Source organism: Rana temporaria, chromosome 3 (genome assembly GCF_905171775.1).
Source record: "Rana temporaria chromosome 3, aRanTem1.1, whole genome shotgun sequence".
Classification (NCBI taxonomy): domain Eukaryota; kingdom Metazoa; phylum Chordata; class Amphibia; order Anura; family Ranidae; genus Rana; species Rana temporaria.
This window is the reverse complement of record NC_053491.1, coordinates 161679710-161696901: the sequence shown is the minus strand read 5'-3', so window position 1 is coordinate 161696901 and position 17192 is coordinate 161679710. Positions and strand designations below refer to the sequence as shown.

Genomic DNA, 17192 nt, shown 5'->3' with positions numbered 1-17192 from the left:
TACAGCTATGAGTAAGCACTGATTGTAGTGCGAAACGTCAGCTGTATGCCCCTGTCTTTGCTGTGATGTGTGGTGTTTGAAAACTTTTATCAATAACCGAGAAGGTTTTTCCAGAGTGCGGCTGTCCAAACATTTCTTTCTACAATAAGATACAACGGCGTAGGAGACTTACGCCGGTCATATCTTAGCAATATTTAAGCGTATCTCAGTTTGAGAATACTCTAAAATATACGACGGCGGGATTCGGACTTACGACGGCGTATCTACTGATACGCCCCTCGTAAGTCTTCATGAATCTGGCCCTGAAAGTGGAACGTCAGGCAGCGAGTCTAATAATTACAATTTAGACTTTGCTAGTGTAATCCAAACACTAATGCTAGTGTAATACTAACAGCAGAGCTGGATGTGCAGCCTCCTTGTGGAAACATCTGGATTTCATTTTGGAACAGAATTAAAAAAAAAAAAAAAAAAACTATGCGAAACCTGAAAGTGTGTAACAAGTTATCAGATTATTTCCTGAGTGACTTGGGGATCAATCCCAAACTACATTAGTATGCTGCAGTTCCTGTACTAAAACAACCCCACCCTGAAAGAAAGCAAGTCTTTCATTTATGGTGCCTGTGGTCCAGGAGGATTCGGATGGGGTGTATGTGCTGTGTTTGTGTTAGTGGGAAGGCAGCTCATAGCAGCGAGTGCACACATCAGGAATTAGAGGAAAACTTTCTGCTTGCAGGGAGAGGACTTTGGAAGTAAACCCAACTTTTCAGCTAACCTCTGCACAGAAAATCAACTTTGCCAAGTTCAGCTATTTTTACTACTACTGCAACGTGGATGCAGATGGGGGAAAAATGTTCTGATTGAAAGCTGTACAGTTTTGCGTGAAGGATTGTTTACTTATTGCACCGATGTGGATCAAGGGATCTTGGGCTCATGTGGACCACTGGATAAGTTTCTTCTTTATTTTATTTTCAAATGCTTTCGCTGTTCACTGCTGCAACTGAGAGCTGAGCATCTGATTTTTTACAGTGAATTTAAACTGTAATGCACCGAGTGTACTCAGAGCCGTATGATGATCATGAGTTCCCTGACTTGGACACAACATCAAGTTTACTAGAAGATGATCTGATCAAAGTGGATAAGAGGAGGACATGGGTTGGAGACGCAGATATTGTCCTAGACCCATTTTTGTAGCTGTGATTGTAGCCGTGTGTCTGTTCTACCAGTGCCTTGCTCTGATCTGGAAAAGTATAACTTGGAGCAGTATGGAATATGCAGTTGGCAGCGACAAGGATATTGGGGACGTGGCTGCTGAGACGGGGGACTGTCTGAATCGATGGGATAGCATAGTCAGAAAGATAAAGGATGTAAGTATGTTAAATCATTAAATGTCTAAGGGGTTGATTTACTAAAGGCAAGTAGACTGTGCACTTTGCAAAGTGCAGTTGACCTCTGCGAGAGCAGTTGCTCCAGAGCTTGGTAAATGAGGAAAAGCTCTGCTGAATTCCATCATACAGTCATATGCAATTAAAGAGGCTGTTTGCATGTGATTGGGTATTCTTTGCAAAGTGAAGCTTTACCTCATTTACTAAGTTGTGGAGCAACTGCACTTTCAAAGTGCAATTGAACTTTGCAAAGTGCACAGTTTATTTGCCTTTAGTAAATAAACCCCCTAAGAGCCGGTTCACACTACCACGACCTGGGGGGCGACTTGTGTCGACATGACAAATTACATGGAAGTGAATGGAGCCGTCTTAATACACACTACTGCAGTCGCTCCGACTTCAGAAAGGGTTCTTGTACTACTTCAAGGTGACTTCTAGGCGACTTGTACCCATTGATTTCAATGGAAGTCGTCTCCAAGTCAGATCCCCCTGTCTTAACTGAAGCAACTTTACAGGAAGAGAAAATCGTTTTCTCAGGCAAACCCCTCCCTTACACAGAGCTGATTATTGTTTGATTGGCCACTGGCAAAGTCGCCTGTCCTGGAGGCGACTTAAAGTCGCGTTGTAAGTCGACCCAAGTTGTACTGAAGTCGTCTTGCAAAGTCACGCCCAGAGTCGTGTTGCCCTTGTGTGAACCGGCACTTAATGTCAAATTAAATATTACTACATTCTTACAAAATAAACTAGCCTCACTCACTCACTCAAACCTGTTGCAATCTGTTACTGAGAAAAGTTTATTATGTAACCAAAATTTAAAAATGTAATATATTGCAGCTTATCAATCCTTACAGTATAACTAAAGGCAACATTTTTTTTAACGGTTTGAATGGATTGGAAAGGGATTAGAACACCTGTCAGGTTTTTATTGCTGTCTGTGCTCCCATTAGGGGGATTCCCCCTCTCTATTTGTCCTGTTTACCATTATCACAGAGTGAAAGAAAATCCCAAATTTTGGGTTGTCACCAAAACAGGTGGGGAAATCTTCCAATAGGGAATCTATAGTAACAGCCAAGGATTCCCTCACTATGAAGGTATTTCCTCTCACTTCCTTTTTAGGCTATGGAACAAGAAGTGAAATTGCCCCAGTACGAGACAGATAGCAAAAACCTTACGGGGGTTATGAACCTCCCACACGCTATGCAAAATTAAAAATGTTTTGCCTTTCTTTCTATTTTAAATGTAGTGGTTATATTTTTAAAGTGATTGTAGGGAATATTTTTTTTGTCCTTTTTAAATAACAATATGTTATACTTACCTGCTGTGTGCAGTGGTTTTGCACACAACATCTCAGATTCTCCTCTTCTGGGGTCCCTGCCAGTGCTCCTGGCTCCTCCTGCTTCATCCTGCTTCTGGCTCCTCCTGCCTAAAACAATGTTTGCCCAGGGTCCAATCAATATTAAAGACAGCCCCGGGCTCCTGGAAGGAGTTATGGAAATATCCAAATGCCTTGATCAGTAATTGTTAGTCTGAAAGAGTGGGATTTGATAGGCAGACTGTATTTGCATGCAAACTTCCCTAGAGAATGTCCATATGTGATGCTGAACTTCCACGATTGAAATAACTGAAATCCGATGGATAAAAGGGACAGACCAGGGACCTTTTGGCTAGAAATAAAAGAGCTAGATGATGCTGGATATCCCCCAGTCAGGAAATAAGGCGGGCTCTGACTTGCTGCAGCCTCTAATGCACACTATGAGAAGCTCACAGTTTGCATGTAAGGCAACTTCTGATTTGCCAGGCGTTAAATGTGCAACTTCCTGCCCACAATGTCCCACTCCATAGCTTTTCCTAGCCAGGCACACTCCCAGATATTACTCTTCCTCCAAGGTGTCCTAGTACTTACATCAGAGTACACTTATCCTGGCCTAAAAGGCCCTTTGCATGCTGTTCACAGTCCACTTAGACCATAACTCGAGTCAGTGTCGCCACTTGTCCGTATTTTAACGGACAGTTCTTAAAAACTGGCACTTTTTTCCCCTGTTTGTAAATGTCCGTGGTTGCGGGAATGTGCCAGTAAAAATAGCCGAGATCGGTTCGGCTTGGAACTGCGCATGGAGATTGAAGGCAGGGGGTGATGGTGACTGCGGTGGCACCGCAGAGGGGGATGGAGGCAGGGGGCAATGGAGGCAGGGGGAGATTGGAGGCAGGGGGTGTTAGTGGCAGGGGGTGATAGGAGGCAGGGGGTGTTGGTGGCATCGCAGAGGGGGATGGTGGCCCTGCAGAGGGTGGGGGATGGAGACAGGGGTTGTTGGTGGCACCGCAGAGGGGGATGGAGGCAGGGGACGATGGAGGCAGGGGGTGATTGGAGGCAGGGGGCCTGGGGGAGATTGGAGGCAGGGGGAGATTGGAGGCAGGGGGAGATTGTGGCACCGCAGAGGGGGGGTGAAGGCAGGGGGTGTTGGTGGCAGAGGGGGATAGAGGCAGCGGGATAATTTGCCCTTATTATATCGAAAATAACAAAAATATGTTTTTTTACCTTAATTTCTACCTTAAATCACATTGCTATTTGCCTAGCGTACATGTTTGTAGCCCAAATACTGAAATTTGCACCTAAAAATGTAATTTAGTAACTTTTGTGAAATGCCAGTAAAAATTGGCTGTGCGAGGCACATGCGCGGCAGCTCCCAAGATGGCCGCCGGCATCTAGAGCTCCGCTCCCCCACGACCTGACATTGCCCACCGGAGCTGACTGAGCGCCCCCTTGCTCTCTCACTGGAACAATTGTTTAGGGGAAGCGCCCCCGAACCCGCGGATGTCATCACCGCCAGCCAGGAGAGATTTATCTGGTCAGATGGCGGTGTCTCCCGGCCCTCTCAGTTATACCAAGATGGCGGCGGCTCCACAAGGCCTGCATGCCTCAGAACGGACGGAGGACTCCATAGCGGACCAGGATCTGCTCCCCCCACAATCCCCAGGTACTGACTATCCCCCCTTAGCTGCAGCCGCCTCTCCTTCCTCCACTGAGTCACTGTTGGGTAGGGTGGGGGCTGGATTACCCACTACTATCACAATGGATCCCCATACAGGCCTGCTGCTGTCTATCAGTGAGGCACATGAGGAGGCCCCCATCCCCACAGACTTTCCTTCCATGATGGCTGCTTTCTCCCAAATGCTGTCTAAAAGCCTGGCTCTGAACGCTGCACAAATTACATCACCCATCCATGCGGATTTGCTGCAATTGGGGATGAGGATGGACACTATTGAGCAGAAGGCTGATCAAGCGGTGGTACAGATTAATCAGAATTCCGCTAGGATGCAAAAGGTACAGGATCAATTGGAAACAGCTTTTGCAAAGATCGACGATCTCGAGAATAGATCGAGACATTACAACTTAAGGATAAGGGGGCTCCCGGAAACCGACAAAGAGGTACAAGTAGCGGTGAAATCCCTCATAAAAAGTCGTATCCCTGATATTGCCAAGCACCGTCCTGAGCTAGACAGAGCGCACAGAACCCTGCAATCTCCCCGATCGGATGGCCTGCCCAGAGACATCATAGTGAAACCACACTACTATTCAGTCAAGGAGGAGGTGATGAAAAGGTCTAGGTACTCTGACAACCTCACTTTGAACGGCCACAAAATTCAAATATTTGCGGACCTCTATCCATATGCGGTGCAAAAGCGGCGTGCTCTCAAACCTTTGCTGCAGGTCCTTATTGAAAAGGAAATCACATATAGATGGTCCTTCCCGCTCTGCCTGAACTTTTCCTACAGAAATAAAAGCTTTGGATTCTCTTCTTTCGCGGAAGGGGAGCACCTGCTGATACATCTAGGGCTGATCTCCCTGGATCCTCCAGCATCACTGGCCGGCAGAGGAACCCCCGCTTCCACGAAGAGGCCTTCGCCTGCAAGCCCGCTGCAACAAACCTGGCTGAAACAAAGTTATAAGCGATCTAAGGAAAACTTTCCGACCTGAGGATCGAGCTCTACAGTTCTTCTTCTCGGATCGGGGCCCTGACTCTGGATGACTTTCCCTTTCCTGAGTGGATTGGGGGACCCCGCTCTCCTTATCTCCATTGATTGCCCATAATGGAGCTAGTTACTTGTTACATGGTTTCAACAATTGTTAGCACTTTTTTTGACTCGGACTTGAGGTGAGGTTGGTGTCCTGCGCTCCTGCGGGATTTCCTAATTGCAAGGGTTCTACCTGGTTTACATATTTTCCCTGTTTTCATCCTATCCCTAGTCTGGGTGCTGGGTGTTATGCTCTACAGTATCTGGTGGTCATTTTTTTTTATTTTTTTACAGTAGCCGCAATGGCGCGTGATCGGCATAGCAGACATAGTAAACTTCTCAGGTTAGACTGGAAAAACTTTATGAAGGATGGGGGTGACATTCCCAGTCCTTTGTCGCTATCAGTAGTTAATTCCCTGGGAGGGGTCTGCTTGTCCCCCTATCCCCTCTTCACTTGGAGTGGGGGGGGGGGGTGGGCGGGTCCTGCTTAGGGCACTCGGTGGGTTAGTTTTGTTTTGTATTCCCATTTCTAATGGGGCGTTCAGTTTCTGGGTATCATAGGCTCTTTGTTAGCCCTATTCTGAGTTGGCGGGGCTGTGGTGGACCCAGTGCACCTCCATAGGATCGGGAGCACTATTGGTGCACCCAGATCTATCTCCGGGTTTCCCTGTGATAGGGATATTCCGGCCCTCTAATGGTTTTGGGGTAGGGGTAGGCTTGTCCACTTCACCCCTGGGGGGGGGGGGCCGGGGGACCCCCGGGTTCTGATTATGCATTTTTTTTTATGTATGTATTTACTTTGCTGCAGATTTACATTCATAATATTGTGTCTTCTCTCTTTTTCCCCTTTCTCATTTATTTTGCTCTTCTTTCCTCTCATGTTCCTTGGAGTGTTCGTAGGTTCCACAGCAGGTTCCGGTCTATAATCCCAGGTCCCGGGTCCAGAATTCGCTGGTTCTTCGAGTTTGACAGGGAGTACTTTCCACAAGGCCAAGGTAGGCTCCGGTTACCTGGTATAGATTTCTCCCCTCTGATCCATGACTAACACACATTCCCCCCCACCATCCCTCAAAATTATCTCCCATAACGCCCAGGGCCTCAACTCCCCCGTCAAACGCTGGAAACTCCTCCAACTCTACCACTCTATGCACGCGGATATCCCCACATTCCTCCATCAGCGTTATCCACAATTTTTTCTATCATCGGCAGATAACAAAACAAAAGGGGTGGCTATCAGTTTTGCTAGACATATCAACCTCTCTCCTTTAGAGACGATAGTTGATCCACAGGGACGCTATATCCTGGTCTCTGGCCATATAGACGGGGAGCTATACACATTTGTTTCTTACTACTCCCCCAACAAGAGACCAAGACCCTTTTTTGAATCCTTACTATGCAAGCTGCAACCCCACCTTAAGGGGACGGTCTTCATGGGCGGAGATTCTAACACAGCTTTTGACTTCTCTCTTGATAAATCGGGAGACGGTAAATCTAAACCTAAGCGCCCCCCCACAAACAGAGTTCTAAAATAGCAAAACTCCTTCACTCTGCAGGGTTAATAGATGTCTGATGCAAAGCCAACTCACGCACGAAGGACTACACACACTTTTCCGCGCCCCACAACTTCTTTGCCAGGATCGACCACATTTTCATCCACGCCACGACAATACCTCTAATCAGTAACTCCAGGATCGTAGACTCCCCCGATTCAGACCACTCCATGGTCACTTTGACAACACAGAGACCCACAGGCTCCAGAAGCCTGCCTCGCTGGTGTCTGAGAGAGTCTCTTTTGAGTGACCCGATACAATGCTCCTTACTGGGAGAGGCCATTAAGGAATACTTTCTTATTAACGCGACGAGCGAGGTATCTACATCTACGGTCTGGGCGGCGCATAAGACGGTTATCAGAGGGTAACTGTTACAGCTGGCTGCTAAACTCAGAGCGGAACATAGGGCAGACACACTTAAACTCACAGAGGAATTTTGCACGTTGGCGAAAAATCACAAACGCCATCCAACGACCGAATCTCTCGCTCGGTTAGACAAAGCCCGTGCCCTCCTTAACCTCTCCCTGACGACTGCGGCCGAACAACACCTTCGGTGGATCGGGGCAAAATTTTACTCCCAAACTGACAGGATAGGCTCCCGTCTGGCTACCAAGTTGAGTCCCAAACAGCGCTCGCTAGCCTTCCCTAAAATCTGGGCAACCACAGGGGAACTGACGCAGAAGATCAACTAAGACAACTAAGATTATGGAGCTTTCTTACGGTTTTACTCTGACTTATACAAACCTGTCCGTTCTCTCTCCAGCTCGACACAGGAATTTTTTTGGGATGATCTCCCATTACCATCTCTGTCTAAGGACCATAGGGATCTCCTAGAGAGTCCGTTCACTCAGGAGAAGGTTTTGGATACCATTAATACCCTTAAACTAGGTTCCTCCCCAGGACCGGATGGCTTCTCCACTGGTTACTATAAGAAATTTGGTGCATGTCTGGCCCCTCACTTGACGCGGATGTTCAACTCTCTCAGGGATGGAGCCCTTTTGGGTGAGTACTTAAATTCCGCATATATCTCGGTGATTCCAAAACCGGATAAGGACCCAAGCGAGGTCTGCAATTATCGCCCCATTTCCCTGATTAAAAATGACATTAAAATTATGACAACAATTTTAGCAAACAGATTATCAAGTTTCATCTCCTCATATGTTCACAAAGATCAGGTGGGATTCATCCCTGGGAGACAGGGAATGGATCAGATCCGACGAGCCATTGATGTTATCTCCCTACTTAAATCGCAATGGGATGGGGGATCCCCACAGAAAGTTTTTTTGCTGTCTATAGACCTACACAATGCTTTTGATTCAGTTGATTGGGCATACCTGTCTGGTGTACTGGGGAGATGTGGTTTTGGCCCTAGCTTCCTTAGCCTTATCAGGTCGCTTTACTCAAGCCCCTCTGCACAGGTACACTTAATGGGCAGATACTCAGACTCCTTCCCCATAGGTAGGGGGACCAGACAGGGGTGTCCGCTCTCCTCTTTGCGGTGGCCATCAAGACTTTGGCAGAGGCACTAAGATCGAATCCTGACATTAAGGGGTTGACCTGCAGGCCACAGGAACACAAATGCGCGCTATACGCCAATGACCTCCTGCTCTTTGTCACCTCTCCCCTAACTTCCACCCCGATGATACTTAAGACCCTACGGGTTTTCAGTGAGATTTCCGAGTTGCAGGTTAATATGGGCAAATCATTAGCTATGAATATGTCCGTCCCCCCGGATCTGCTTAAACAACTTTCCAGTAATTTCACCTTCGCTTGGGCTCCCTCGAAAATTCCATACCTAGGAATCAAATTAACGCCTGATGTCAATGGCCTATTCAAAGCAAACTACCCCCCCCCATGGTCCTTAGATGTAAAGGAGACATTGACCATTGGTCTAAGTGTGGTTTGTCCTGGTTGGGCAGAATACATAATTTACATCCAGTAAAGAAACAATTCCTCAGCAAATTCCAATCGGATATTGTCCGCTTGTTTGGGGGAAAAAAGGATATAGATGTCCCTCAGGGATACTTTTTCGCCTAAAAACACAGGGCGGTCTGGGGCTTCCTAACCTATGGGTCTACTATCAAGCTGCGCAACTGGCACAACTGTTGACGTTCTTCTCTAGGGGTCCGAAACCTGATTGGCTCGCTATGGAACGACTTTAAATACCATTGATTATCTTCTGGGGTGTGACCCCAAACGTAATCCAGCCATATTATATCCCACGCTTTCCCACTCCGTAGCCCTCTGTTCCAAACTATCTGCCCTACGCACCCTGATATCCCCCCTGAAGCCCCTAACACATTTATTTCATAATCCTGACTTCCCCCCAGGGTTGAATATCGAGGCATTTCGGTGGTGGACGGATAGAGGCCGCTACAGGATAGGGCACTTTCTCTCCCCAGCGGGCACGCTTTCACTATCACACTGCAGGAAAAAACTAGACATGCCCGATGCTGAACTCTTTAGATGTTCCCAAATTTCCCACTTCCTACATTCCATTTTGACAGACAAGACAGTGCCCCCAACCATAACTCCCTACGAACACTGGTATTCGAATACGATGGATCAGAGGGGTGTAATCTCCTTGATATATACAGCTCTGATGTCTAAGACGGATAAGGCATCTTACGCACGGGCCTGGGAGGAGGACACGAACGCCTCATGGAACACTGCGGTATGGTATCGCTCATCAAATCGGGCGTATAAAGGTATTCTCAATATCTGTCTCATAGAAGCAAGTCTTAAAATTATGCTTAGGTAGTATTATGTTCCTTCCAGGCTGGCAAGAATATATCCAGGGACCTCACGACTATGTTTTAGAGGATGCGAGCTGGAGGGATCCATGTTTCACACTTGGTGGTCATGTTCCCGCATTAGATCCTTCTGGAGGAAGATTTTTCGTACCATTGGCTCCTTGATGGGGACAATGGGGACTCCTCAGCCTAGTATAGTGCTCTTAAACCATTGTATTCCTAGCCTTTCTAAACATTCCCAGAACCTATCATTTTTCATTTTATTAGGAGCCAAAATGACCATAGCCAAGTCGTGGAAGAGGCCTTCCGTCTTCTTCCTGGCATTTAGGAGAAAAGTCTCCTGGATAATGTTGCAAGAGCAAATCGCTGCTAAATGTTCGGACCAAACTGAAAATTTTAGATCCACATGGGAACCCTGCGCCACCTTCAGCAATGTGTCTCTCCTACCTGGGATCCAGCCTGGAAGCGTGATCACTCCAATCCATTCTTGATCGCGTCTCCCTTATCTTCTTCTCCTTTCCTCCGTCCCACGTTTCTCTTTCTTTCTCTCTTCTCGCAACTCTCTTGGTGTTCTGATGTTCTGCCGTGATTACTGAGTTGTTTAGTGACATGCTCTAACATTTGTTGTTTACACTGCTGTAGGCAATCTTCTGTTTCCATGTAGGTTGTGCACTGCTGGACAATACCGGGGAGAGCTTTGTGGCCTTGACTCCCAGGACGCAGCGTGACCCCTTTAGGGGCGTCCGGGGAGCCGAGAGTCGCGGGGTCTGAGCGGCTGTCATATTAATACCTGCAATTGGGTATTGCGGTCACAATGATGATTTTATTTGTGTCTGTACTACAGTATGGTTAAGTTAGTTTGATATGTTAGCGTATCCTATTGGAGAATGATTCACAAGTTTTGTTACTCTAGATTGGTACGGCTCTGTACTCTCCAATGTCATTGTATTTTATCTTTTTGTTATCGTCAAAACTTCAATAAAAATCTTTAAACTTAAAAAAAAAAAAAAACTTGGCTGTGCCCAGTAAATTTCGGGTGTCGTGCCAGTAAATTTCAATCTGGTAGGTTGGCAACACTGACTCGAGTACAGCTGCTTATTCTGGGTGGTGAGCTACCTCATCTGGAGTTCAGCCCCATGAAAGCAGTAGATGACTAATGTACATCAACATGACTGTGGAGTGTTTGGCTCCCGTGCCCCATTTCATAGGGCTCTTCACATCCTGCCATTTATATAGACACCCTTTACATCACTACTGGAAGGCTTTGTCTAAAAGGTTACCTAACACCCAATTACACAATCACCCATTAAAAACACTATTTTTGGGATAGAGCCACCTAGTGGCAGACTACCTAACTGCACTTGCTTACATGCAGTGATTCCAGAGTTAGCAAATTCAGTACAGCAGATCGGCATGTACAACTGCAAGACTGAAGGTAAGGCTTGAGTTCAGCTTTAAGCCCCCCGTTCACACTAGTGTGGCTTTGAAATCACGCTACTTCACTGCGATTTCAAAGCCACACATCATTATGGCTTGCGACTTCATTTAATAGAAGTTTATGCAAATCGCAATTAAATCAGTAAAAAATAGTGCCGGAATCGTTTTCATAATCGTTGTGACATGAGTTGCGGCGATATGAAAGGTTCCATTGCCAACAATGGGGTGTGACTTGTATTGCGATTTGTAACTGTGAAATTGCAAGACAAGTCGCACCGGTGGGAATGGGGCCAGAATTCCCAGAAGCCACAGGTGCTGGCAATGCGTATAGCAATGTGGATAAAAGGCGGTCCATAAGACTAAATATGCACACAACATATTTTATGCATATTATTTACCTGTAAAAGCCTTCCTTGTGTGGACATCAAAAAGCCCTGAGACTGTTGCTATCTTCTACTCTGCCCACCTTTAGAACATCACTAAAAACCCATCTCTTTAGGGAAGCCTATCCTGTCTCAATCTAATAACTGAACTTTCTAGGTCAGCACTGAGAAAACTGCTGGCAGTACTATGACGGAGGCTGGTCGGCAAGTGGTTAAGCAAGCCTGGGAAAAAATAATATATATATATATATATACAAAACAAAATAAAATTACTGCTCTGTCTATAAATCCAATGAAATGGTGAATGGATGAAAATGTGAATAAAATTGGTTATTTGGAAAATAAAGCTGCAACTTCCTATGAGATACACACAAAATCATCAACTTTCAATACTAAGTTGCGCTAAACTTTCATATAAAGTGAACCTGTGCAAGAGCATTGATGTGTACTGAGCTCACATATAAAGTGACTCCGTGCAAACTAAAATTGCTAAGAACACAAAATCTGAAAATTGGTTACCACAATGGAGGTTATTTACGAAAGGCAACTCCACTTTGCACTACAAGTGCAAACTACAAGTGTACTTGAAATTACAATGAAAGTGCAGTTGCTGTAGATCTAAGGGGGACATGCAAGGACAATAAAAAAACATAATTTTAGCTTGAACATGATTGGATGATAAAATCAGCAGAGCTTCGCCTCATTTCAGATCTACCCCTCAGATTTACAGCGAATGCACTTCCAAGTGCACTTTCAGTGCTTCTAATTATGACTGTCCTATCATCCTGGACCACAAACCTTCCTCACTGTGCTATATGTTTTTTTCTATATTGTTATATCTTCTTGGTCCTCTCCATAAAATTATCAGAAATTTGTGCTTATAGTAGAACTATAGGCAACACTTTTTTTTTTTAGAAAGGGAGGGTTATAGCCCCTGTCAGTTTATTTCTTACCATCCCTGTCCCATTGTGGCCTCGACAGGAAGGGGTGGGCCATATTTAACCACTTGCCGCCCGCCAATTGCAGATTGACGTCGGCAAAGTGGTTTCAATATCCTGACTGGACGTCATATGACGTCCTCAGGATATTGAGCCGCTGCGTGACGGAGACTCTTTACCACGTGATCAGCCATGTCCAATCACGGCTGATCACGATGTAAACAGGAAAAGCTGGTAATCGGCTTTTCTGTCAGACGCGAGTAGAGGAGAGCCGATCGGCTGCTCCTCTGACAGGGGGGGTTGTGCTGATCGATTATCAGCACAGCCCCCCGAGGATGCCCACACTGGACCACCAGGGAAGCCACCAGACCACCAGGGATGACAATGACAATGCAAAACACAGGTATGCCACTCTAGACCACCAGGGATGACAATGACAGAAATAATGAATGCCAATCAGTGCCCGCAATGGATGCCAATCAGTGCCCACAATGGGCATCAATGATTGGCAGGCATTGTTTGGCACTGATTGGCATCCATTAGTACAACATACATTAGTGCCACATATAAGTGCCCATCAGTGCCCATCCATGCCGCCTATCAGTGCCCATCCATGCCGCCTATCAGTGCCCATCCATGACGCCTATCAGTGCCCATCTGTGCCGCCTATCCGTGCCCATCTGCGTCGCCTATCCGCGCCTATCCGTGTCGCCTATCTGTGCCCATCCATGCCGCCTATCCGTGCCCATCTGTGCCGCCTATCCGTGCCCATCCGTGCCGCCTATCAGTGCCGCATATTAGTGCCCATCATCAGTGCCCATCAATGCCACCACATCAGTGCCACCTCATCGGTGCCCATCAGTGCCCGTCAGTGCAGTACCATAAGTGCCCATCAGTAAAGGAGAAAAAGTACTTATTTACAATGTTTTATAACAGAAACAACAAAAAAATTTTTTCGGTCATTTTTTTTTTTTCCCAGAAAATAAAAATCCCAGAGGTGATCGAATACCACCAAAAGAAAGCTCTATTTGTGGGAACAAAATGATAAAAATGTAGTTTGGGTTTAGGGTAGCATGATCGCGCAATTGTCATTCAAAGTGCAACAGCACTGAAAGCTAAAAATTGGTCTGGGCGGGAAGGTGTATAAGTGCATACCTCCCAACTTTCTGAGACGGGAATGAGGGACACCTATCAGCAAAAGTATGCAGGCATAGGGCACACCCCTTGCCACGCCCCCCTTAAAGAAGAATTGTGCAAAAAAACAAGATTGGTTAAGCCAACAAGTGCTTTTTTTACCACTACTATTCTTTTATATTGGCTTTTGGAATTTACAAATTCCAATTTAGCAGCAATTTAGAAATGAGATGAAAGGTTTAGCACTGGAAAACACTTTTTGATAGATAAAAAGTGCATTTTATATACAACTATATAGATCAGACCAAAATGAGGGACAAATGAGGAGGAAAGAGGGACATTGCTCCAAATCAGGGACAGCCCCTCGAAATCAGGGACAGTTGGGAGCTATGTAAGTGCCCTGTATGGAAGTGGTTAAATTAGGGAGTGCATGAGTTTAGTCAAACCTAGGGCAGCACAAAACCTAAATACACTACTGATTACACCTCCCCTTAGACTGAAAGAGCATGAACCCATTGCAGTGCGGGCAGGGCCGCCATCAGGGGGGTACAGGCAGTACACCTGTAAGGGGCCCGGAGGTCCCCAGGGGCCCGGATGGCAACCCCCTTTAAAAAAAAAAGATGGAAACCCCCCTTTTTTTTATTTATTTTTTAGAATTTTTTTTTTTTTATATATTTTTATTTTATTTTTTATTAAAGGCCCAAATTTTTTTTTAGAGGGCCCCGGGGCCCCGGATGACAACCCCCTATTTTTTTATTAAAAAAAATCTTTTTTTTATATATTTTTTTTATTTATTTTATTTTTTTATATATATATATATATATATATATATATATATATATATATATATATATATATATATATATATATAATATTATTATTAAAGGGCCCAGGATGGAAACTCCCCCTTTTTTTTTTATTAAATGTCTATTTTTTTTATATATGTTTTTATTTATTTTTTATTAAAGGGCCCAGAGGTCCCGGATGGCAACCCCCCTTTTTTTGTAATTTCTTTTTATAAAAAATAATAATAATTTGTATGTATATATACCGTATATATATATATATATATATATATATATATATATGTATGTATATATATATATATATATATATATATATGTATATATAAAGGGCTCAGAGGTCCCCAAGGCCCCAGATGGCAACCCCCCCTTTTAAAAAAAATATATATATATTTTTTTTATTTCTTTTCATTAAAGGGCCCAGAGGTCCCCCTTTTTTTATATATATTTTTCTTTATTTCTTCTTTTTAAATTCGTGGCAGCCATCCCCCCCCCCCCGCTTTTCAATTTCAGGCGGCAGTCCCCCCCCCCCCCGGGTTCTCTGCTCCAGGGGGCCCATGCCGTAAGGGGCCCCATAATTCCTGATGGCGGCCCTCCCTAAGTGCGGGTGGCCTCTCCTGCAAGGTAGATTTTTTTAGTTTAAATGGATAGTATAGTTATAAGCTTTATTGAAGAATATGAAATGACTTTCACTGTTGGAACAGACAGTAATGAGATGTAATGATGTTAATTTGTTGTGGAAATTGCTGTACTATGGAACAAAACATGCCCTCTGTGCTCAGCTATACATGAATTCCTGTGGTTCCTGTGTTGAGTGCGCCTGTCAGGGCTGGGCTCTGTTTGTCTGCAGTGAATAGCAATAACAAGCTGCTGCAGTTAAAGGTAATATTACTCTGTCCAATAGCTGCAATTTAGAGATAGGACGGAGAGGCATAGGAACAGGGAATATAGAAAAGTGGATAAACTGAAGATAATACAGTGAACCATCAACCTACTGTAAAACAGCCAAAGGATAGAGCTTTTCATATAAGGCAGTTTTCTGCAAGTGTTTCCAAAATATGCGATAGAATCCTGCTAACGCTGGTTGGCTCAGCTCTCTTATCCGCCAGAGATTATGGATTTCTCAAAGAAAATGGAGGCCATATAAAAAAGATTTAAAGGCTACATTAGTCTAGTTGAGCAGCAGCTAGACAATTCAAAGAGAGAAGGAATACAAAAGCTAGAAAATGTGTCTGAGCAATAAAAAGAGCCATTCTAAGTGCATAGGCCCTGCTAAATAACACCATCTCAGCTAATCAACAATTACCTTTCATTAGTCTGATGAAATCTTTTATCTGAGTAGTTGTTGTGGGTATCTGAACAAACTTATAAAAAAAAAAAAAAATGTGCAGAGCTCTTTTCCTGCAAAACTGGACATTCGTTCTGGGCAAATGCTAAAAAAAAAAATATTACAATTCTGTTTTCTCTCCAGGTCGGCTGTTCTTTATTCATAAGAAGAGCGTATCAGAATCAGAAAAATACCACTTTATTGCCACTAGATGGTGTTCAATGTAAATAAATACTTATTTCCTGTGATCACCAGCTCCATCTAGTGGTCATAATGTGGTATTTTCTAAATTCACACTATTTTTATCAAAAAAGAACATCTGACCTGGAGGGAAAAAAGCTTAGTAGCATTCTCTTTTGCTGGTGTTGATACAGAACACACGTGCATGCAGTCTCCCAGGACAAATAGGTCTGCTATGTTTTTAGAAATAGCATCTGATACAGTGGGTATAGAAAAGAATCACTCCCCTTTAAAATAATCACATTTTTTTGCTTTGAAGCCTGAAATGAAAACAGACACAGTTTTCATTTCAATCCAGCTGTATTTACTAGCGAAACTTAAAACATACAAGTGAAAGATTTAACACCAACTTGTCAGAAAAAAATAATTACATTCTAAAACAGAATCACTGATTTGGAAAAAGGATCACCCCTTATGTTAGTCATTTGTTGGACCACCTTTTGCTTTTAGCCTTTAGTCTGTAGGGATATGTCTCTACTAAATTTGCACATCTAGGCTTTGCAAACTTTGCCCACTCTTCTTTGCAGAACTGCAATTAAAGTTGATGGTGACTATTTGCGGACTGCAATCTTCAAGTCATCCCACAGATTTTCAGTGGGGTTTAAGTCTGGGCTCTGACCTATTCATGTTACCTTTTTAATTTTTGCTGTGTGCTTTGGGTTATTTTCATGTTGGAAGGTAAACCTTCTTCCCATTGACAACTTTCTGGCAGAGGGCAGCAGATTTGACGGTATTTTGCCCCATCCATTTCCCTTCTATCCTGACAAGTGTTCCAGTCCCTGCTGCAGAGAAACACCCCATAACATGATATTACCACCTTCATGCTTTACTGTAGGAATGGTGTTATTTGGATGGTGAGCTGTATTGGATTTCCCCCGGACAAATCGTTTGGTGTTTAGGCCAAAACATTTGCACCTTAACCCTCCTAGCGGTATTCCTGAGTCTGACTCGGGGTGAGATTTTTATACCAAAAGCGGTAACCATGAGTCAGACTCGGGCTCGCCTCGCTGCAGCCACAGACAAAGTTACTTACCTTGTCCCTGGATCCAGCGATGCCACCGCGCTGTGTGAGCGAGCGGGACCTCGCTCGATTCACACAGTGTCCTCCTGTGCCGCCGATCTCCGTTCCCTGCGACGTTACGACGCACGGGAGCGGAAAACGGCGCCAAATTCAAAAACGTAAACAAACACATTACATACAGTATACTGTAATCTTATAGATTACAGTACT

General features: G+C 44.6%; 1 protein-coding gene across 1 annotated transcript in view; it reads left to right on the top strand.

Moving 5' to 3' along the window:
* Window positions 1-490: 490 nt before the first annotated feature.
* CPED1 (cadherin like and PC-esterase domain containing 1) overlaps window positions 491-17192 on the top strand; it is a 408757-nt gene continuing 392055 nt past the window's right edge. Inside the window, exon 1 of the mRNA XM_040343743.1 lies at window positions 491-1364. Coding sequence (XP_040199677.1) covers window positions 1149-1364 — 216 coding nt within the window. The 5' untranslated portion in view covers window positions 491-1148. The remainder of the gene's footprint in view (window positions 1365-17192) is intronic.